Here is a 23,635-nt window from a genome sequence, read left to right as displayed (position 1 = left end):
TATGAGAGGAAATCAAAGTGCAGCTGTTGATACTGAGTTTGTTATGTGGGTGGGAAGGTCAGATTTAAAGCAGCGTTGTGTGCATGTTAACAGAAAAATATCAAGTGTTAATGACGAGCTGAGAGGAAGAAAAAAAACCTCTAAATGAGCTCTGAGGAGAGAGAGACAAACGGACAACGACGATGTAAAAGTTTGGTTCAGCTTCATTGAAATATACGTCTTAACTTCCACACGCACACACATACATACAGTCTTCCAAATATGCCAGAAACCAACAACCACAAAAAAATCACACAGTTTAAAAAAATAGCGAAAAGTTCTTTGTACACTTACACATAACAACTTTTAACATGTCCCCAAACCCTGACGTACAACATTCACTCCTAAACAAAAGGTTGTAAGCATCAAGCTACAGTGAGTGCTTTTATAAAAACGCATGATCACAGTAGTCCAAATAAAATGGCTCCTTTTTGAATAAATAAACAGTCGGCGCAGGACTCACATCTTTTGATTCATCATCACGTCAAAAGAAAAGCTCCAGAAAGTCGACTACAGCAGCTGTTTTTGCTCCCAGCTCCGACATAAATTAAAAGGGGATTTACTGTACAAACACTTGTGGGTGAAAAACCTCTCCTGAACCCCCACACACACACACACACAGCTCATTACCTCACCTGCTGCACCACATTATTGACTGGAAAGATGAGCCAAATAGAAACCTTGTAAAAAAGACAGGAAAAGAACCTTAAAAGATGTAATTGTTGACAAACTCTTCTTGCACAGTAAAACAGACTCCCCTTTTTTTGAGCTTAAAAATCCAAGATGTAGCTATTGTCACTTGGAATACACAACCACCACCTCCCTGACAGCTTCTGGATATTTCCCCAGTGCTCTCTGACCCCCACTTCTGATTCAGCAGACTGACAAATTTAAACATTTCTAATGTACTGCAGTAAGGTGATTTGGCAGAGGTCAAACGGGGACAGTTTTTGAAATATTTTCGCAAGACCGTCAAGGTGGTGCAACCGAGAGGCAGAGCAGGACAGCAAAACTATTAAAAGAGCACTCAATGTTCTTTTTTTTTTTTAAAGCAGGGGGAACATGGAGGTGGAGGTACTAAGAAGAAAGACGGACGAGGAAAAAAGAAGAGATAGTTCTCCCAGAATTCATTGTGGCTGGTTGTGGGAGGCCGGTAATAGGGGTTTACAGAGAAAGAGACAAAGGGAGGTCACCAAAGAGAAGAGGAGGAGTAGGGAAGGTGAGCAGCAATTTGATTAGAGAATTGTTTCGTCTCTCATCATCTACTTTACAGAAGTTTTTTGTTTTCCTCCGGATGAGCGGCTTCAGAACTTCTTTGGACCCCAGGCGGACGCTTGCTTCGGGGCCACACCTGTCCCAAACGTGGGGAAATCCTCTGCACTGCTCATGTCAGGAGCCTGAAACAAACAGATAGAGTATAGTCATAGTATTGTACATAAAACAAGTCATAGTATAGTATGTCTAAAAGAAGTCAAAGTATAGTACATCAAAAAAGTCATAAAAAAAGTCATAGTATGTCTAAAAAAAAGTCATAAAGAAGTCATAGTATGTTAAATAAAAAGACAGTATAGTATGCCAAAAAAGTCATAGTATAATATGTCGAAAAAAGTCACAAAAAAGTCATAGTATAGTATGTCGAAAACTCATTAAAAAGTCATAGTATAGTATGTCCAAAAAAGCCATAGTATAGTATTTCGAAAAAAGCAATAAAAAAGTCACAAAAACGTCATAGTGTAGTGGTTCGAAAAAAGTAATGTATAGTATGTAGAAAAAGTCAAAGTATAGTATGTCAAAATAAAGTCATAATGTATGTTGAAAAAAGTCACAAAAAGGTCATAGTTATTTTAATTTGTTGTTTCTGTGATTATTTTTTCCTTTATTTACTTTATTTTGCACTGGTAGCAAGCAGGTCTTGAACCCACCGCGGGTACCTTATGTGTCTAGAACCAACCTAACGCGCCACCAACATAATAACACTCACAGATGTTCTCTTTGCGTATTTGGCTTCTTCATTTTGGGTGTAAAACCTCAAAACAAAATCAAGTTGGAACCCACGACCATTGGGGTCTTTGAACCAGCATTATATATCACTGAGATATCTTACCTGACAGTCTGAACATTGTTTTGTAGCATATTTTCTTCATTTTGGGTTGAGACCTGAAAATTCAATGCTCCTCACCAGGTTTGAACCCACAATCTTCAATCTTCAGGTAGCTGAGCTATTTGCGAAGTTTGAAAGTTTGAAAATTATAAATGAGACCCCTGATCATTTCAGACAGGTGTTGATGCTTAGAAGCATCTAAAATATGCAGAGAAGGTGTTCAAATGACTGATTAGGTATAAGATGGTCACCTTGTGACTGTTGGGAATAGAACTCATAACCTTCGGGTCTGAAGGCAAGTGCTGATCTCAGTGAGCTATTGGCCACGTAATGACACATCCAGCTTCAACGAATAAGACGGTCAGAAATGTCTTAATCATAAGAAAGTTTCTGAGAATTTGTCAAACTGTGACTATGACTTTCCTAAACCGGAACAGGACTGATTGATAATCTGAAGCATGTGTTTTAATGCAGACACGCATTTAAAATATATTTTAAAAAAGTCATAAGAAAGTCATAGTATAGAATGTTGAAAAAAAGTAATTAAAAAGTCATAGTATAGTATGTTGAAAAATAATTGCATAGTATGTCATAATAAGCCATGAAACTGATACAAAATGTTTGATACACTGCACTAATTAACCTGGATGCAGTGTGTACATAATGTAAAGTGTTTTCCACAATCTACATGTAAAACTACCTTGTTCCCTGCTGCATTCCAGGGGGCGTCCCGCACCACAAAGCCCTTAGCCGGACCCCCGCTGCTATCATCACCTCCTCCAGCTCCCCCTCCCCCTCCATAGCGAGATGGAGGCTTCATGTAAGCTGCCAAGGTCTCCGTCTCTGTCACGCTGAGCATCTGAGAGGGGTCGAGAATGGAGGGAGGGAGAAGAGAAGAAAATTGTTCTTACGTTGCACTTCTTCGCTTTAGGAGAGAAACACAGAATTTTTAAATTGTGTGCGACTGCTAAAGTCTTTGTGAACTCACATATTCCTCCTCCAGGTTGAGCAGGTGGTCGATGGCGTTGTCGACAGTCTCAGGAAGGCCCATCACCGTCACTTTGTCGGGCTCGTCTGAGCCTGGCTGAGGGAACCGGATATCCACCTGAACACGTGAACAGGACAAGACCAGGTTGAAACAGAGTGGAGAACAACATGTACAAATCAAACAAAACATGACAATACAAAATAGAATCAGAACTTTTTCTCTCCTTACTCGGAGTAAAGATTAAACTATGAACCGGTGTGAAAAATCCCCACGCCGACATCTAACCTTGAACTCCTCCATCAGCTTACGGATGGCTTTGCCACGGGCCCCGATGATGCGAGCGTGGGTCCTCGGGTCCAGGTGAACATCATGGCTCACCATCTCCTGCAACTCGGCCACCAGCTGCTGGATGGCTTGACGCGCCTCCTCCACGTTACGCTCGTACCCTGAGATAACGATCAGATCCTGGGAGGGGAAGCCCAGGATGGGAAAAAAAACGGGGAAATATGTGTGATAGTTACATGTAAAAATACAGGAGAAACCATTTAGATTGGACAAAAGAGAGATGTTTATTAAATGTTTAAGATAAAACCAGTTTTAGAAGAGACAACATAATTAAAATGCATACAAAATACAATTTAAGTAGTGCTGTAATGTTGCTAATCGCATTAATGTCATAGTTAACTCGCAATTAATTGCACATTCTAAATGTCCCTTGATTTCTTTTTGTCCCATTATTTTTTTCTCATTAATGCTCTTATCAACATGGAAAAGTGGATCGGCTTGCTTTGTGCTTTTGTCGCCTGGCTTTGACGAGGAGGCGGAGAATTGGCATCAGCTGTGTGCTTGGCCATCAAGTGGTATTTCAGACTGGACGTGCTGCGATGATAGCTCAGTTCACAACGACAAAACACACAGATCACCTTGGTCTTGTCAATGGAACTATTTGGCAACTTTTTAAAATTTAACTTTCCATTCAGAATATTATTGGCATCTATTTCGGCGTCTCGCGCTCGCCATCCACTCAAAACGTAACGTTAGCCTACTACTCTTTGGCCGGCTCGCAAGCCCAAACAAGTGTGTGCGGCGTGCCTGCTGTTTTGTTTCCAGTCTAGCTAGATCCGGTGTGGTGTTGTAGTTTTCTAACGTTACTAGTTGTTGCAACAGCATGTGAAAAAAACGACAAAGTTTGCTAGGCCAAAAAGAACGTTAATCTCACGATAAAAAAATTGACGCCGTTAAAATGGGTTTTGCGTTAACGGCGTTAATAACGCGTTTAACTGACAGCACTACTTTTAAGTTAAAAAAAACTATATGGGAACAATTTTTTTATCAACATAGAAGCAATAATACAAACAAACGCACCTGCTGCTCGTCTCCTTTGTCGGGGAACTGGATGCTGACGTCGTGGTCTTTCCTGATCTGAGAGATGACTGCACCTTTGCGGCCGATAATCTTGGGATGAAACTTTGGCTCTACAGACATGGTAACCTTGAAACTGCGCAGGGCCTGAAAAGGAGACACTCAAACCTAGTTATTATCATACTGTAGAGATATCTGAGACTAGCGAAAACCAGGAAATATTGTTCCGTGTGTGTACCCTGTCTTCCTGCTCGGCCTGCAGTTCTTTGACCCTCTCGAGCAGACCCAGTTTGGCTCGCTCCACGTTGGCTACCAGGCCCGTCACCTTGATTACATCCAGCTGCTTCTCCGGCTGCGGAACCCAGATGTTCACCTGCACATGCAACCGCACAGACAAATTGCAAACAATCAATCAGAGATGACTTAAATTTTTAGGAAAACCTCCCCCTTAAGCCCCTGACACACCAACCCGATAATCGGCCGTCGGACAGTCTGGCGAGGTCGGTGACTGGAGTCTGTTTGGTGTGTTATCGGAGGGGCCGTCTGCATTCATTTTGGCCGACCTGATTTGCTGGGTCGGCCTGGGGAGTCAAACTCACTAACCCGGAAATAACGAGCGGAATGAGTGACGAACGCCAAAATCTTTTAAACTGACCTTTGTCGATCTGAAATGAAGACAGATTCAGCAACTGCATGGCCTATTTCTCGCTTAAAATGTTTTCAGAAACATGTTTCAGTGAACTATTTTCGTAAAATAAGAGATCGTATTTCGAACATTACTATCGGCTGGAGAAGCCAGACCCACATGACGCGTTCATCATTTCCGGTTTTCATTTTTTGTATTACATCTCATGCATTCTCAAGAACGTACGCTCAAGACGTTGAGTGTTCCAAGGCACTTTTTGGACCTCGGGGAGCAGACTGATCAGTCCGACTGCCTTTTCTGCCGATGGTCAGCCGTCGGGTTGGTGTGTCAGGGGCTTTACTTACACTTCAACTTTTTTATCGATATAACCAATTAAATGCATCACAATAACTAAGCATGTTTAAAACGCAGACCTTTTGACCTGCAGAATAAAAAGGTCTCATGGCCAAAAGATGGCACCAAAAGCTAACCTCGTATTCCTCCATCATCTTCCTGATCCCACTGCCCTTCTGGCCAATGATGTAGCGATGCAGCTCATAAGACACTTCGACGTCCTCCGTGATGGGCACCAGTGCCTGAGGGAGGAAGCAGTGACAGGATTATTATTATTGAGGAAATGGAGGATAGAGAGGATAAAAGAAAAGACAGCATCATGTCTGGAATTGAAGTAAAATGGCGCCTACCAGCAGGGCGGCTTTAGCTAGTTCACACTTCTCTGCACGCCCAGCAATGGTGATGATGTCACACTTGCGGGGGACAAACTCTGCCTCTGAGCTGACCTCACCGTTTTCCTGTGCTGGAGCCTCCTGGCCTGTGATTTCACCATAGATAATGGATTAAAAGCCAGTTTTTGGCTTGCGTGTAAACATATAACTTTTGGTGCAATTTCATTAGCGCTACTTTTTTCCACTGCCTGCCACATTACAGATTAAAATATCACATATTAACATGTGAGCAGTGAAGATCAACCTGAAAAACTGGCTGGTACAGAAGGGAGCAGCATTTAAATAATGAGGTGGTAATTTCCAATCTAAAATAATCTACAGTGATCCAACTTTGTTTTTCATTAATATTAATAATGTGACACTAGATATCATAATTGTACTCAGAGAGCAATACTTTCTTATTTTCCTGCTCTCTTTGAGGTGGAAACATACATTACAACAACATTAGCATTATAGTTGCAGGTACACTCCTCTTGTGCGCCATGTTTCTGACCTGCAGCGCTGTCGTCTCTCTCGGGGAACTTGATTTGGACCTCGTGCTCCCTGGTGATGTACTGAATGCGGCAGCCTTTAGGCCCCATGATGGCTCGGTGGTAGCGCTGAGGGATGGTCACCTCCACACTCACCTGGGACTCCTGCTCGCGAGAGGGGAGGAAGAGAGGAGATAGCTGGGTGGATGGCTTCCATCACTTCTGGATGTAAAATAATTGGGCATAACACGACATGTTTGTTGCACTCAGGACACAAGGTTAGCTGGTTATTGAAATGTCCTGTTTGACCATATCTTAGATTTAAAATGCAGCTACTATTGGCAGAATTTCAATAATTCAATTTAACCGCTTTGACCTGAACACGGATATTGATCTTTACTGGTGTCTCTTGCCAGAGGTCTCTTCTCTTTATGGCAAAACGAAAACACAATACAGTTTTTTAATGACTTGAATTTCACTCTGTATTTTTGTAATCTTTTCTCAAGTGTCCTTTCTTACCAGGTCCTCGATGAGCTCCTGGATGCGTTTCTTGGCGGCCTCCACACAGTCCTTGGCTCCCTTCAGAGTGACCCGCTGACTGTTGGCTCCAGTACGAGGGAAGCTCACGGCTACTCCGCCGTACTCCTCTGCCAGCTCCCGCAGCACCTGGCCTCTCCGACACACAAAGTGGCGGTGGTGGCGAACGTCTACTACCATGCTGTCCTCCACCACGTCGTCCTGGAGAGGGAGACAACAGGAAGGTAGTTAAGTGGAGGGGATATTTAAGAATATGACACCAAAGATTTATGGAGGCTCCATCTTTTTTTTTTTTTTTTTTAGTTTTTGAAAGTTGTTTTTATTCAGTCTGTTTTGGATACATAAAAAAAAATCCCAATTTAGCACTTTGCTTTTGTTTTATTACTGTGCAAATAAATTAAAAATAAAACACAATAAAAAAAACGGGATAAAAACAAAAAGACAAAAAAAGAATCTTGGCAGATAAAAGAGACATTTAAAAATGAAGAAAAAAATGAATAAATAATTTCAAAATCAGATAAATCCAGTATAGTAATTACCAGATTCTTGACTAGACTTTCCAGCTCCTTCTGGGCCTGACGGACGGCTTCCTCCTTCCCTACGATGGTGATCAGTTCCTGCTCGGTGTCATCCGGCGACGGGAAGATGATGCGGGCCCCCGTCTTGTCCCGCACACGACGAATATTGGCCCCTCCACGGCCGATCAGGAATTTATGGTACTCTGTTTTGGCCTGAAGCTCAGCTGTGAAGTTGTTGACTTGCTGAAAAGGGCAAGGAAGGAAGGAAGGAAGGAAGGAAGGAAAGGACAGGGGACAGGAAAGGGATGTAAGTATTTGTCCTCTCTTCCCCTCCTCTTTATAGTTACTCACTTCTTACCTGTTGTGTTCATTCACTCTTTGTATCCATCCCTTATAACCATTCTTCAACTTTTCTGCCCCCACCCACCTTCTCTTCAGCCAGCTGCAGCAGCTGTTTCTTGGCCTTTTCCACCTCACCGACGGGCCCTCTGATGGTGACCTTGTCTGAGCCGGAGCCCTCAGAGGGGAAATGGATGTGGACGCCGCCGCAGTCCTCCATGATGGAGCGCACAAGGCAGCCCTTTGAGCCGATCAGAGAGTTGTGCAGCTTGGCAGGGATGGCGACCTCTGTCTCCTTAATGTTGGCCTGAAGGGATGAAGAGAGAAATGAGAGCCAGGGAGATATTGAGGTACATCCACATTTGCAGCATTTTGTTATTTGTCTGGTCGCCTAATGCCTACTTAAAAGGTCATTAATATTCATACCTGGTCTCACAGCTTAAATTTGGGTCTAAAAAATATAATGTGGGTAGTCATTTTTGGATATATTTAAATCACAATGAAAGTTAATTTTTACATAGGAACAGGAGTTTGACAAACAAAATCTTAACTCAAGGTCCACTTACTAGCTTTTTCCAGAATTTTTTTTAATTTTTATTATTTTTGGCCGGGCATTTTCTGCTTTTACAAAATAGCATGAGTGGAAATATGGCAGCAAATGAGGAAGACAGAGATGCAACAAGGGGCCCCATTTAAACCACATCTCATGGTCATCAACCCATGAGGAAGATGTGGCTAAAAGTTTAGAAAAAAACTGGAAAGTGGACCTTGAATTAAGCTTTTCTATCAAGATGTATTCTAATCATACATCCAGCTCATGTAAGTCTGGATCAACGACAGTCCATTTTCCAGGATAACCTCACATCCAGCGCTGCCGGATCTTCTGCCGGATGTCCCTGGCCTTCCGCTCTCTGTGTGTGTTAACTCTGTGTGTGTATGTTAACTGAATAAGATCATCTAGTAAATTAAGTGTAAAAAAAGTATAAATACAGAACTTATTTAAACTTATTTTGCTTAATGTATCAATTTTGTCAATCACATCCATTGTTGTTTTTTTTCTTCAATTAATTACAAATAAAAGTAATTTACGGGGGGACAATGAAAGAAGATTAATACAAAAGAAAAACAATCTATTTCTTCCCAGAAACCCTGGAAGCTGCAACAACAGCTGACAAAAACAGTCTGATGTCTCTCACCAGTTCTCTCTGGATGGCGAGGATTCGTTCTCTGGCTGCCTCACAGTTACTCTTCTTGCCTGTGATGACGATCATCTCGGAGTTACTGTTCTCTGTCGGCAGGTCGATCTTAGTGTTGGTCTCTTCACGGATCTGGTGGCATTAACAATATCTATTATTATTTTTGTGCCTTTATCATAATGTAACATTTGTTCTGGTGACAGTTTAAACACGGATTTCGGCCACAATGTACTGTTTTCAATATTGTCTTATTTCATGATATGGCTTTAACAAATTTTGAACTGAAATGGATGCATATTTTGAAGTTATCATTTTCAAATTTTCAACGTGCACTTTAAAGTCTCACCTTTTTGATGTTGGCGCCACCCTTACCAATGATGTTTTTGTGAAACTGCTTGAAGATGGGAACGGAGAGCGAGAAGCTATTCTCAATCTGAAAAAAAAGAACGCTGCTGTGAAGTTAGGTGTAAAGAGAAAGGTAGTAAAAAGAGACAAAGATAGAACATGGTGGGTCATACCAGGTCAGCAATAATTTTCTGGAGAAACTTTGCACATTTCTCCACCTCGTTCTTCGGCCCTCTCAACTGGACTATGTCACTCTTCTGTGATGGGTCAGGGAAGTTGATAATGACCTAGAAGCAGAAGAGATAATCGTCGAAATAAATTAGAAGTGGATCAAAACAAATGATTTCCCAACGATGAATGGGCAAGATAAAGTGCAGTGAGGGTCAGAAAAAACGTTCACCTCAGGGAACTTGTCTCGAACTTCTTTGATCTTCTCTCCCTTCTGGCCGATGATTGTCCGATGGAACTTCTGCTCCACGATCAGGTCTTTGGTGCGCTCGTTTTCCTGGAAATTGGAGAAAGAAAAAGTGTGAGCAGGCCACTTTGGAGTCTGTGTATAGAGCTTTTTGTTTTTTCGTGTATGCCGACCAGCAGAATGAATGAATGAATGAATGAAGGAAGGAATGAACTCTCACCATTCTCTGGACCATCTCAATGAGCTCTCTGCGTGCCAGCTGGACTCCTTTAGGGTCTCCCTCGATCCGGACCAGACCACTTCGTTCAGAGTCCTGGGGGATTCGTACCGACACTTTGTACTGCTCCTTGATCCGATTTACTGTTGTAAGGGGATGGATGGTGTGACAGAATACATCACATTTGTAGTAGTGTAGTGTAGTTTGGTTAAGTACGTTTTTTTCTGAAACCAGAATTTGATGCAGGGTCTCTTAACTGGCTGTCCACCACTCTATCAGTGGGCTGCTAACTAAAACAGTAAAAACAGAAAAATGCCAAGGGCTTAAAACAACAGCAAATAAAAGACTGGTCTCAGTGGCATTTAAACTCTAAACACCAGAAGTGTTGACGACCCAGTTTGTTTCTGTTGCGATCAGCAGAGCAGTAGTGTACTCACTGTTGGCTCCGTTCTTTCCGATGAGGTGTCTGTGGAAACGCTGGTCTATGATGACTTCAGTGTAGTCCATCCTCACCAGCTGGGCACACAGAGGCAGAGGAGGAGATTTGTCACTGAATATGTTCCCTAAGATACAGCACTGAACCCCATTAAATCTGTATCTATTGTGTCTCTTTTTCTGTATCTCTCAGGTTTTCCAAGTGTCTTTATTCCAAGAGTGAATATGAGTGGACTTCCGACAACAATGCTTCATTGTGCGATTCATCCAAACTGAAACTAAAACCATTAAGAATAGGGTGTAAGGATGTCTGTCATCTTATAAATCGTAACGTTCTTTCCCCAGAAATGAGTGCCTTCTGTGAATTTTCAAAATAAGTGCATTCATTGTATCAGTAGTTCTCTCTATCTCTCTCTCTCTCGTTCACACACACTCGCTCTCTCCAATCGTTCTCTCTCTTGGGTGCATGCTGTCTACAGGCAATTACAACTATCCAAACTGATGATTTTAGGAAGAAATTGACATTGAGTGTCCACCTGCATATGCACTATCAATGCACTATCAATCTATGCACCGTTAATATATCAGAATTGTTACTTTTTAGTCCCAGTGTTGGTGTGGACGGTGTGAACGATAAACGTCATCCAGCAGACTAACCCTGTTTAATGTGTGTGTGTGTGTGTGTGTGTGTGTGTGTGTGTGTGTGTGTGTGTGTGTGTGTGTGTGTGTGTGTGTGTGTGTGTGTGCATGTGTGTGTGAGTACTCACCAGGTCCTTGATGATCTCTTGTATCTGGGCCTGAGCCTGTTCCACCTCCTCTGTTGGCCCCTCCAGACTGATGCGCTCCTCACCATCCGTAAACTCTATGTGAACCTACACACACACACACACACACACACATATATATAAAAGACAAACCACCCTGTGCTGAGTCCCCGTAGTGTCACAGTAAATAAAACACATGTCAGTTCATGTTACAGTATCCTCTGCCATGCTGCTGTCACTTCTCAATTACCCCTTCTTCTTCACCTCCTACATGATATGGACTGCTCAAAGTAGCATCATGTGCATTTTATCTCTGGTTTCGAACTCTGATCCGCTCTCTCCTCACCCTCTCCTCTCTCCCCTTACCCGTGGTAGCTGCTGTGTGATCCGCCCGATGTTCTGTCCTTTCTTGCCGATGATGAAGCGATGCAGCCAGGCCGGAGCGGTCACCTCCACCACCATCACACTCTTCGCCTGCACAGGGACAAAAGGCTTATAAATTAAAATCCAAATTAAATTCACAACCTCACTGAAATCTCTAAATAAGCAGTGGTTACACCTACAATAAATAACGGTTGTAAATAATAATGGCTGGAAATGAATCACATTTCTAAACTGTATTTATTTCTAATGTGCTGTCACTATGAGCGACCCTTCTAGTTCATAGTGACGAACAAACATAATTATCATGCACCCTCAACCTTCTCTCTCCTCCTCACCTTTGCGTACACCTGTGTGAGCGCTGGTCCCAGCTTGTCAGGCTCCCCCCTGAGGATGATGGTCTCTGAGCCGGAGTCCAGAGGAGGCATCTCCACAGACACCCCCGTGGTCTCCAGGATCTCCTGCAGGGTGTTGCCCTTAGGACCTATAATGTACTTATGCTGCGACTTCTTCACCTCCACGGAGATGGTGGTGGTCTTCCTCTTCTGCAGGGTGGATGAGGAGAAGATTAGAAGTGATGAGCGAGTGGCATGGACAAGAAAATGGCGGTGAGAGGAAAGACAGCGGGAGGAAGTGGAGAAATTGAGGAGCACAGTGAGGAATAGGAAGACAACAGGAGACAGAAAGAGGAATGGCAGACCGGAAGCAGGAAGGACGGAGCAGATGCACGTTGGCGCGAGTAGGTGGGAAAGGAGGACTGAGCGACAGTTAGACAAGAGGAAATAAGCTTTCAAGAGGTGAGCAGAGAGGCAGAGGACAGAAAGCAAAGGGCAACAGAGAAAATGTTTGTTTTTGCCTCTCATGCATATGCACTAAATGACATTAGCATTCTCATCCTGTTGTTCTCTGGTGAAATTCAATTTTCTCTCCACATTATCTCCGGTCTGCCTATCACCAGCACTCATCTGGCACACACACACACTTCCTCCCCAGGTTTCATCCATCTTTGATAGTTTCTTGTGTGTGATAGTAAATACGACACTGCTGTTAAAAACACAGTTTGCACCAAACATTGTTATGACAGATGAGGTTTAAGATCCAGGCAGCAGAGTGAACATGTGGTTAAAGTGACAGTGTGGTGAAGAGAGCCACAACGTTACTACCTGCAATCACTTGTGTCGTGCCATAAGGCCCCAAACTAAACCACAGCAAGTCATTCTGGGAAAGTCTAGCACTCTCACTTTCACTAACTGTATGTGATCCAATTTTCTTTCTTTTTTAAATCAATCTCAGTGGCCGGTTGGCTCAGTTGGTAGAGCAGGCACACATACGTAGAGGTTTATTCCTTGACGTAGAAGGTGAAGGGTTCAAATCCGACCTGTGACGGTTTCCTGCATGTCTTCCTCCTTTCATGTGTGAGCTGTCCTACCATTAAAGGCGGAATAATCTTAAAGAAAAATAATCTTTTGAACAAACGCACCTTGTCGTCGTAGATGGCTCGGATGCGGCTGAGCGCCAGTGCGACGGCCTCCTTCTCCCCGGTGATGACGATCTCGTCCTTGGGCAGGCTGGGTGGCGGGATGCTGATGCGAGCGCCCGTCTCCTGGCTCAGCTCCTGCACCAGCCGGTTGTGGGCGCCAGCGATGAAGGGATGGAAGGCCTTCTCCAGGGACAGACGCTCCACTGCACGCTTGTCCTTGTGAGCAGGCGAGCGTGAGGAAGAGGAGGGGAGTCGGCAAACAGAAGAGTCGATCAAACAATAGAAGAAGTCTTTTAAACCAATCACAATTGTCATGGGCCCCGGGAAGGAACTTGTTTTGGTGGAACATTAGTACGTTCAAAGGTTGTTTTAGTCGTGCAACAGAAAACTCAGATTGGACAGATAGTCTAGCTAGCTGTCTGGATTTACCCTGCAGAGATCTGAGGAGCAGTTAACCAGAGTCCTCAGAAAGGAGTTTAAAATTCCATCGCAACGAAAGAGTAAGATAACGGACATCCGGTCGAAAAGAAGTGCATATAGACGAGAGAGGGATTAAAGTACAGTATCAACAAACAAATTCAGCAACGAAAATGTTAATCTTCAGCTCTTAATGGCCGGGTCACAGCCAATTAAAAATACTTGATGAACCTACCACGAGCATTGGGCACAATGTAAGCGCACGGCGCGAAACGCCTGGCACATGTGCGTTTAAGACGTGTACAAATCAACTTTTGCTAGTTTAACGGCAGAAAAAAAGGGTCCATGCGCCAAGCGCATGGTTCAAAAGGGTTGTACTTAGTGTCTTAATTAATCATAGGTGTGTTTTGGGCGTAACATGCAATAAACCAATCAGAGTGTCATCTCCCATTCCCTGTAAAAGCCAGGCGCGTTTGTACCTTGGCGCGTTGCTATTATGATGGTGGATTTGCTAAGCAGGAAGGAGAGATTTTCAGGAGAAGAAACTGAATGTTCACTGCTTGTGCGTAAAGTGAAAGCGCACAAGCAGAACATATCATAATACTATTTCACATTTTGCATGTTTGTGTGCTGCTGCGCGTCCCTGTGTGTGTAACAAGCATGGTGTGCGAGCGCTGTGCACGAGCCTAGGCACATTTTACTAATTTGCTGTTAAAATAACAATAAAATGCTGCGCTATTGACTTTAGACCAGTTTTTTGTTGGTCAATGGCGCGATCACTTCCCGCTTCCTCAAGATAGCAATACGCCAAGAATGCACCTGAACACACCTCCCTGTAAGACCAGCACGCCCATCGGCGCTATTTAAACGACGTGGGCGCTGGACGGGAAATTGACAACTGCGTCGGTCTTAAACTAGCAAAGACACTTGCGTCGGGCTTTGCGCCAGGTGCAAGATAGGGCCTGTAAGCCCATAGGTCATTTAACATTCAACTACTTCTGGTTCCAGGCCTACATCTTTAAAGATCACATCACAAAATTGAACCTCACAGCTCACCTGTTCAGCAGAGATCAGAAGGATTTCATGGCGAGCCTTTTCGATGCCTTCCTTGGTGCCAGTGATGCGGATGTTGGCACTGGGGTCGTCAGGACGTGGAATAGCAATCTTGGTGGCGGTCTTCAGCTCCAGCTCCTGCAGCTTCTCGCCATTTTTACCAATGACAAAACGATGGTGCTCCTTGGGGATGGCGACCGTAGCTGAGGCCTGGGGAGAGCGGGAGAAAGTATGGAATATGGGAGTTTGCAGTCGGTAAACAAAAACAAAAGCATTCAACCTTGCAAAGAGCACTATTGTATCAATAACTACAGCTAAACTATACAGCTGGACCTCAGTGCACACACTGAAGTGGAAATCAGCGTGTTTACTGCTTAAGCCCACAAAGGCCACCCTCGGGAGCTGACGGTCATTTTTCAGCTAAACTTGTTGTCCTAAACCAGCCTGCCTGCACAGATAGGATTCTTCAAGCTGCAGCTATAACTAACTATCCAATATCATTTTGTGGGGATGTAATAAAAGTAACAGATTGTCACATTAAAACAGCTCTGATCCCATTCATCAGTTTAAGTGATGCGAGTCGTTCCTCGGAAACATCTGTAATTCTGTGGTATTTTTCGAATGGTATACACAATCAAGACAAAAAAAAACATTTTTTTAAAAATATTTCAGTCATTTAAAAACAGACTTGGTGAGATTCCAAAATACAAGAATGTGTAATCCCTGAAAAATACAAATTAATCAAAACCAGCACACAATGGGCTTGCATCAATATATTGTCACACAATTTATCAAGATAAAGAAGTTAGGCATTTTTAAATTGGCAAAATGGCAGTAATTTCATACAGAGGTAATGACTGTCTACAACTGTGTAACAACTTAAATCACGTCATGCAAATCCAATTTTATTCTGCATCTTCAGAAAATTAGCTGCATTATTGGTAACTTTAATTTGCAACGATGGGTCTTAATGAACACATTAATGCTTTTGACTAATGCTTGGAAGGTTGCTGCTTAACCTTTATTTAGCCAAATAAATAGATCTAGTAGAGAAAACACCCCTGCCATGCACTCAGCATTCTACAACCCAACAGTTTAAACATAAAACAACTACTACTATATGCAAAAAAACTACTGTGAATTTACCTGTGTCTGCAGGCGAGCTACGATTTCTTTGCGAGCCTTCATGACAGAGTCCAGTTTGCCGGTGACCATGATGGACAGGCCCTGGTCTTTGGCCAGGGACAGCTCAATGTGGGCCCCTGTCCGCTGCATGATGTCCAAGCACACTTTGGCTTCCTCGCCTTCCCCGAACTGGCTGTTGTCCTTGTAGCGACGCTCCTCCAGGGGCACATGGAACACCTACACACAGACCGGGTTAGAGGGGAAGTTCAAATTTCAGGCAACGTGTCTCATTGGCTTTTTTTTCCCATAACTGGTGCATCTTATCAACTGCTAATGTGGCTTCTGGTAAAATGTAGTCACAGTCACAAAAATATCTACAGTGCAGAGGAATGAACAACATATTGGATTTTATTGCATTTACATTTTTGTGCATGAATGATAGTTGTTGATAAAGTCAAGACTGTTTGCAATAACTCGTATATGTGTATATATATATATATATATATATATATATATATATATATATATATATATATATAAAATGTGAATATACTTGTGTATATTCTGTTTATGTATGAAGTCAGTGGCTGCCTGACCTGGGTGATGATAGAGGCTTTGATGGGCCTGATCTTGCTCCCCCAAGCTGAAGCCTGCTCCCCGGCCTTTTCCCCTGGTGCCCCCTTCTCCGGCAGCGGAGGGAAAGCCTCCAGGTAGGTGGGAATGTAGGCCTCATCCTCTGGGACGCAGCCTTGCCCGGAGAGACAAATATAAATAAGGCAAGGATGAAGGTAAAGATGGAGGATGGAGGAAGAAAGCAGTAAGCGTGAATGGATGGATAGAGAAGGATTATTAAAAATAAGAAAAATACTGTAATTAATTAAATCATACCTGCCTCAGAATATACATTCATAACGTATCATGTACAGTACAAGAAAAATGAGAATGCACAGCAAAGGCAAATAAGAGAACATCTAAATATGTTTACCTCATCTCTAATAAGTGGCTAACTAGCTTGGGCCACTGAGGTGAAAGATTCCGTACAAAAGTAATAACAGGTAAGCAGGTGACAGGCGGACGTTACCTGTAATCTCTTGGTCCTTGAGGCCACTGCGATGCTCCGCAAAGCTCTCCGGGGTCAACACTGCCACTGAGCTCATGGTTCAAGACTTATTCCGCTATTCCACTAAGTGAGAGAGGTGGGGAAGGACGGAATAAAGAAAAAGAAGAAGAAATCAAACCCTTGAATCTCTAAAGAGAAAAAAGCCATCACAAATACAGAAGCTAGTTTCAAACTGCATCTCTTACATTGCTCTTTAGCAAGGATTGCTTTCCACAAGCCCCAGAAGATTGAGGCTGCCTCTGTGGCATTGCTACACTGCACTGATGCTGCACATTACACCTGAGATGCTGCAATTAACACTGCACAGGCCTTAGACAAACAAACAGTGGCACAAAGCCTCAGGGACAGGGTTATCACAAGTCAGATACTAAGAGCTGTCGTAGTCTAAAAACAACTGCTGCTGCAGAATCACGGGATATTTTTAACAGTGGGTCTTCCTTGAGCATTTTTTAACATGTAAAATCCAAAGACTACAAATACTTGAATTGCTCTTGTGACTATGCATGTGAGACCAACTTTGTGAACAGAGTCCTGTGATTTAGGGAGGATATTGCATTTTTATGGCTCCTCAGTGCTAGTGCAGCAATAAAATAAAAAATCATTTAAAAAAAGCATTTACGAGAACCTCATAAAATGACTCTCTAATTAACAGTTGATGGAGGAAATCAGGTTTTGTCTCTTACATCTCTTACTTGTATTCCTGGTTTGTACCTTTAAGATAAAGTCAGGATCTGAAATAACAGTTGATGGGAATCACTTATTTTTACATAATGTTTTTGCTTTAATATCTTTGACAACCAATATGTTTTTCTCACTCATATAAACAGGCATGCAAATCCATCACCTCACTGTGTGATGCTTCTGGCTGAGCACAACACTGACTTTGTGTTATTATCTAGTATCTGTGACATGTTCCAGTAGGATTGGTTCTCCTGAAATGTTACTGTGTGCTCCCAATGTATATTCAGATCATAACTGCCATGTGAAATCAGCCCCTGCTGGTGAAGACACTGCTAACCACCTTTAAAAGCCAAGAAAATGTAACTACATGAAAAAAGTACCAGATGCAAATAGAAATATAGAAGGATACAGTAACACTAAGGTAAAGCTTTAACTTTATTGTACAAAGTGAGCCCAGGCTTACCTGCAAAAGGTCAATTGCCAGAGAGTCCGTCCAGTTAGCTGCTACCGTAGGCGCGTCAGTGTGAGTGTGTGTTTCAGCTCCTGGGTGGACAGGAGGGGAAAAAAAAGACTAAAAGTGAACACTGTAAATCAAAAAGCTATACAGCATGGAGGCTGGTTTAATAACACCCACACTGCACTGCACCTTACTCTGTCTGGATCTGATTCACTCTCCTCCTTTCTCCTCCCCCTCCCCTCTCTACATGTCTCTGCTCATCTTCCCTCTTTTATAGTTTTAGAAATTTAATGTCCCAGGAAATTTGAGTGTGACTCAATGGAACCACAAAAAGTGAGTATGTACTGTACTTTGTTAATCAAAAAACGTGATGCCACTCTTTTTTTTCCTTTTAAAAAGATTGTTAAACTTGGTTTTAAATTCTAGTGGAGATCCAAACGTTTTCAAAGATACCAAAAATGCAAGGCTAAAGTTTTGGAAAATGTTTATAAAAAAATAATTTGGCCCACCACCACCCCACCTCTTCGGAGGACAACTTTATTTTTTATAAAGCAATATATTTTTATATACCCAATATGTTACATTCAGATTTAGATTATCTTACATTCAGTGCATTTACTGTTGTCCTACCGTAACCATTCACCCTGTTTTAGTGAGACCCTGGATCCATATAAGGGGGGGGGGTTAAAGCACCACGTACAGAGTGTAAGACATAAAAGGTGACAGACAGACAACAGAGGGAAGTGAGACGGGACAATATCAGAACTGACAAGACGGGACTGGACAGGACAGTTGACAAACACAGCGACGTATTCTTAGCAATTGGGTAGAACGATCTGTGATTCACATTGGGTGGTCACAGTTAGGGTGTTGAAAGGAGTTGGCAAACATGTTATCCATGAGCGTGGATAGTGTGTGCCTATGTGTATGAGTAAAGTGGTAACTGCAGGGGCAAAAAAAATAAAACATTTCCTTTTGATGGAAATGGTGCAGCCAAAAAATACAGTCTTGGGTTTAAATATTTCACTCAGTGAAAACATCCTACAGCTTCAGTGAACAAGCAGTTATAGAATAATACTGTCAAACAGTATGGAAGATGATTTTAACAACCTTAAAGCTATTTAAGGGAAAACAGTAAGGATAACTCTATGTTAAGGAAGGTGGTGGAATGCAACTAAATATAGTTCCTCAAGTACTGTACATGTATTTAAATTTTAAGATACTTAAGACTTCCACTTCACTACATTTCAGAGGCAAATATTGTACTCCATCTATATCCCCATGATGGGAGTCAGACAGCAATAGTTTCTTTGCAGTGCATACAAAAACTACAATGAGCTTATGAATATGATGCATCTTTACATTACCATTAAACTACTTACTACTCAACAGCAAATAATTAGCTCCACCTAAACCAAATACTACAGGAAAAGACTATTTAAACATGTGCGTTATAGCATTATAACTTTCACTTCCGAAACTTAATGTATATTTTGCTTTTAATGACACTTACAACAATTACACAAGTCAAATTTTGAACGTAGGACTTTTTAATTGTATTATTATAGATTGGGGGTATTGCCACTTTTACATAAAGAATTGATCACGATACTTCTTCCACCATTTGTTTAGGGGTTAATAAATAGGCTAACTACATGCCGCAAGTATCCCATTGTAGCTCAGCACCTGCTAACACTTTGTTAGATTGCTAACAATTATATTGAAATGCAAGAAAGCGAGAAAACTAGAAAGAGACGAAAGAAACAAGTGCAATTGGCTCGGTGCAACACAGTTTAACGCTAATTTAGCAAAGGCTGTGACTATCAATGCCACTGTTACCTATGCTCTAGAGATACATAAGAAATATAGCTAGACGGTGGCATTAATCCAAACGCGCACCGGGCCAGCTAACGGTTCTCTCTCTAGCTGACTAGCGGCTTTATTGCTAGCGTGAGGATGCACTGCATGGCTGGTCCCGTTAGTTTTAAGGCTGATAACCTCTGCAAACGTAGGCGAAGAAATGCTAAGGGTTTCAAACATTAGTTCGCTAAGCTAACACACATCGCTGTGCTCCGACCTCAGCCGGGGATGATTAGGCGCAAGGACTTTCTGATAATCGGCTAAAAAACAAGCCAGGCGGACAGATAACCAGCTCTAGCTCTCCAGCTCCGGGGGCGCTAACCTTTCTTACTCTGGGTGCTTCTCGTTATAGTCGAACCGGCTTTCTTGTTACAAAACCTAGACTCTGACTCCATCCACGATATTCACATTTATATAAAAAGCGAATATTAAATAAATACAGAATTCCTACCTTTCAGATCGAAAATATAGCTGAGGGTGTGTGTTTGACAGGTGATGGTGTAAACACAGATGTGATTGGTCTAGGAGCATTTCCTCTGCCGGCGGAGCGATACCAGCATGCACTGCGACTCACCGAGTATAAAGGAAATGCCGCAGTATCTTTTCGCAACAGGAGCATCCTAGTTAAATAGATCCACGTGTGATTTTAGTCTTAATCTACACACTCTGCTGTTATATTTAGATGTAGAAACGTAAAATGTTGTGTCTGGGATTGTAATTAATAAGTGATAGAATGTTTCAAGTTATCAGCCCGTCAAACTGACCGGGTCTACTTATCATTCATAACGGCCTGTGTGCTCTACAGGAGTCATAGCATCATACTTTTTCTGAAGTTATATGCAGCCTAGATATTATGGATTCCCAATTTTACCAGGAAAGGAAAAACTAGATGATACATTATAAATACAAAAAAATATGAGATAGTAATTCAATATGTTTACTTTCTAAGTCAAAATAATGAGCTAATGAGTCAACAGTTTGAAATAATTTGCCGAACTATTCAAACCTTATGCCACCATTTACAGCGCAACATGTGAAAGTGAAAACAATAAAAACATCTCAAATAAACTGTAATATCTGAAGAATCCAGTAAGTTTCTACAATTTATTTGACACGTCATGTGTGTTCCAATCAAAGGCGCTAGATGGAAGTAGAATACAAAAGTAAAATACAGAGGAGGGGAGGAACGTACGCAGTAGCCAAGCACCTCCTTCTGTGCACCTGCTATGGCATGTAATGTACTATAAAGAGTTGGCTATATACTTTATAATTTGATGTTATTTTACTGGCAGTGGTCACCACAGCATAATATAATGTCAATGAAAAAAAATATGATTTTAATTTTTTATTATTAGTATTATTATTATTAAATGAGTGACTGTAATATACCGTACATAATTTTTTTAAATCAAAACCTTTTTATTTAGTTTTCAGTATAACAACGTACAAAGCTGTCGATTTGTTAAAGACAGGTTATATGAAAGGAATAAATACAAAACGTATGCCAGATATATCAAACCAACAACAATAAAAGAAAGATCAAAATAGGCTACTCAAAATAATCCCTCCCAAATCACTGCCAGTGAGCATATGTTAGTATCAGCCTGTCACAATGATAATCCACAATAAGTGAATGGATAGACTGTAATTCCATGTGCTTGATAAATAAGTATTTATAAAGCCTGGAATGAGTTCAAAAAAAGGTCCCCATGCTTTCCGAAACCTTGCATTTGAATGCTGAAGCAAGCAGAATTGCTCGCCGGGCCAGAAGAGAGGTAAACGATATAGTGCGTTGTTTATCTGCAGTTAATCTAACCTCTTCAGTGACCCCAAAAAGAGCAATTAGAGGCTTTGGTTCAAATATGATGTTAAACACCTGAGATCATGTTTGGAAGACCTCCATCCAGAACTTGCTAAGGCTGGGACATGACCAATACATATGAATAAGAGAGGCTTCAGATATTTTACAGTAACGCAGAGTGGGCTGACGTCAGGGTACATAGTAGATAGTTTGGCTGTTGAGATATGAAGCAAACAAACCCTTCCTATGCCAGTCTTTAAAGATAGGATCACGCATTGATGGTTTGAAAAGATGGTTTGATGCAATAGGGCTCAGGTTTTGGTGTCAAGAAATGGCCTAACTTGTTTAAAATTCCGCAAATTGAATTTAACTTTATTTGCCACCTTTTTTACATGACTTTTGAATGTTAGGGTGGAGTCATATATGACTCCTAGATACTTGAATTCATTAACAATATCAAGCTCCTGCCCTCTAAGGAACACATTAGAATGTGACACCTTCACGTTTTTTTTGGTAAATGCCATGCAAACAGTTTTTTTGGTGTTTAGGTAGAGACATGACTTAGTGAGCCAGTCATCAATGTGAGCCATTGCAGATGTAAGTGTGGATGCTATCTCTTGGTGGTTCTTAGCATGTGTAAAGATTACAGCATCATCTGCATACATCTGAACATCAACATTACATGCCTCTGGCATATCATTTATATACAGTGTAAACAGGATTGGACCAAGTATGGAGCCTTGGGGGACCCCTACTGGACATTCACAGAGTGGGGACTTTGAATCATTAATAGAACACATTGCTTTCTACTGGACAGCAGGCACGGCGTTATGGGTGGGCCTGACGGGCCTAGGCCCACCCACTTTTCAACAGGCCCACCCAAAACATTTCCTCAAAAAACATTAATTGGCAAATAATCTCATAATTTGTGCTAAAATTGTCTAAATGTTTAGTTTTCAAAAACTATTTAAAAAAACTGGTCATGTCTATTTTTATGTTTCTGCGCAAGTTCAGCAGACAGTGAGCTTCGGATCGGATGTAGTTTGTAGGTATGCTAGGCTAGCTCCCAGTGATCTGAGAGTGTGAAAATCATTTCCAGTAAAGGACAAGGTTGCAACAGTCGTTGTTTAGGTACCTTAAACGTGCACGAACGGTCTCAGAGTCATCGCTGCAACCAGGAGATGAAGGAGAGCTGAGATCCACAACGCCGAGCACATCTTTGTCTCGGACTCCGCAGGATGCTAGCGATGCTAGCGCGGTTAGCGCGGCCAGCGCGGCCAGCGCCGGTGCTAATGCCCTTGCCTCTGCCTCGCGAGGGAATGATATAGCCCCTATGGATCGGTCTTCCGTGGATGAGCCCGCAACTCAACCAGTGCTAAAGTATCCAGTCACTTCTTCTTTAGGGAGTTTAATTGTGTAGGACCGCCAGAGGATAACAGTAAGGTATGTGAAGGCTACTCTGCCTGTATTGTATTATGTCGTTATATGAGATATATGGATTAAAATAATCAATTCATAACCCGCTACAGAGCTGCAGGCGCAGGTCTATTTCTATAACAGCTTGTTACTGTTGTCAAGTAGTTCCCTCATGGTTTTCTCTTGTTATGGCCAATAATGCTTTAGGGCTTGTTAATGCGATTTATTTATTTTTGTTAAACATGTTTATAACATGAATCATCACACTAAAGTAAGGAAATAACTTGAGTCTTGTTTTACATGACAGATGACGTTGTCAATGAACACGTTCTGTGGCCGAGTATTGATTGAAACTGTCGGGCAGTTTTGTTGATCTGTATATTGTTGAAAACTTAAAACAATTGAAAAGAATTGTGAAATATTCGGCCTCATGTTATACGAGCAGAACTAAACTATGTTTTGGGGAAATATTAGATTCCTGACCACTTTTACAGTCTATAGGCCTTAGGTTAGGAGAGATGCGCTATAGCGCAGCCAGGTATGGTGCGTAATGGAGATTCCAAGGCGCTCTTCTTTTGGGCAGAACCAAGGAGAGCGATCGCGGATAGGTCCGTCCTTTGCACCGAAACTTTTTACAATGCAACAACATATAAATAGCATCAAGCTATTACAATCTTTATTATGTAAGCACATATAATATATATAATATAACAGTATATTAGCCAGTCATTTGTATTAGGTTAAACA

General features: G+C 41.9%; 1 protein-coding gene across 2 annotated transcripts; it reads right to left on the bottom strand.

Moving 5' to 3' along the window:
- Nucleotides 1-185: 185 nt before the first annotated feature.
- hdlbpb (high density lipoprotein binding protein b) lies at nt 186-22,723 on the bottom strand. Of its 2 annotated transcripts, none has more exons than XM_028564581.1 (28): nt 22,608-22,723; nt 17,818-17,897; nt 16,635-16,736; nt 16,150-16,301; nt 15,575-15,790; nt 14,432-14,638; nt 12,959-13,174; nt 11,817-12,023; nt 11,464-11,571; nt 11,101-11,205; nt 10,336-10,414; nt 9,902-10,041; nt 9,667-9,771; nt 9,440-9,553; nt 9,268-9,354; nt 8,922-9,053; nt 7,814-8,032; nt 7,408-7,629; nt 6,851-7,069; nt 6,355-6,496; nt 5,820-5,947; nt 5,607-5,711; nt 4,729-4,863; nt 4,494-4,637; nt 3,414-3,593; nt 3,129-3,245; nt 2,841-2,999; nt 186-1,436 (listed from the first exon to the last, which is right to left on the bottom strand). In XM_028564581.1, exons 3-28 carry the CDS (start codon nt 16,708-16,710, stop codon nt 1,344-1,346), a joined length of 3,807 nt encoding a protein of 1,268 aa, XP_028420382.1. In that variant the 5' UTR covers nt 16,711-16,736; nt 17,818-17,897; nt 22,608-22,723; the 3' UTR covers nt 186-1,343. The 2 variants fall into 2 exon arrangements, with proteins under 2 accessions (XP_028420382.1, XP_028420381.1); XM_028564580.1 differs by lacking the exon at nt 22,608-22,723 and adding an exon at nt 20,123-20,210.
- Nucleotides 22,724-23,635: the final 912 nt, after the last annotated feature.

Source organism: Perca flavescens, chromosome 19, assembly GCF_004354835.1.
Source record: "Perca flavescens isolate YP-PL-M2 chromosome 19, PFLA_1.0, whole genome shotgun sequence".
Taxonomy (NCBI): Eukaryota; Metazoa; Chordata; class Actinopteri; order Perciformes; family Percidae; genus Perca; species Perca flavescens.
This window is presented reverse-complemented; position numbering and strand designations above follow the sequence as displayed.

What these genes read in the sequence shown, in the direction of transcription:
- hdlbpb (XM_028564581.1), bottom strand. Translation starts at nt 16,710, where the DNA reads ATGAGCTCAGTGGCAGTGTTGACCCCGGAGAGCTTTGCGGAGCATCGC. An exon ending in GAGCCATCTACGACGACAAG is followed by an intron (nt 12,024 to 12,958) that starts GTGCGTTTGTTC and finishes TCCACCCTGCAG; the next exon opens with AAGAGGAAGACCACCACCAT. An exon ending in TGCAGCTGGCTGAAGAGAAG is followed by an intron (nt 7,630 to 7,813) that starts GTGGGTGGGGGC and finishes TGCCCTTTTCAG; the next exon opens with CAAGTCAACAACTTCACAGC.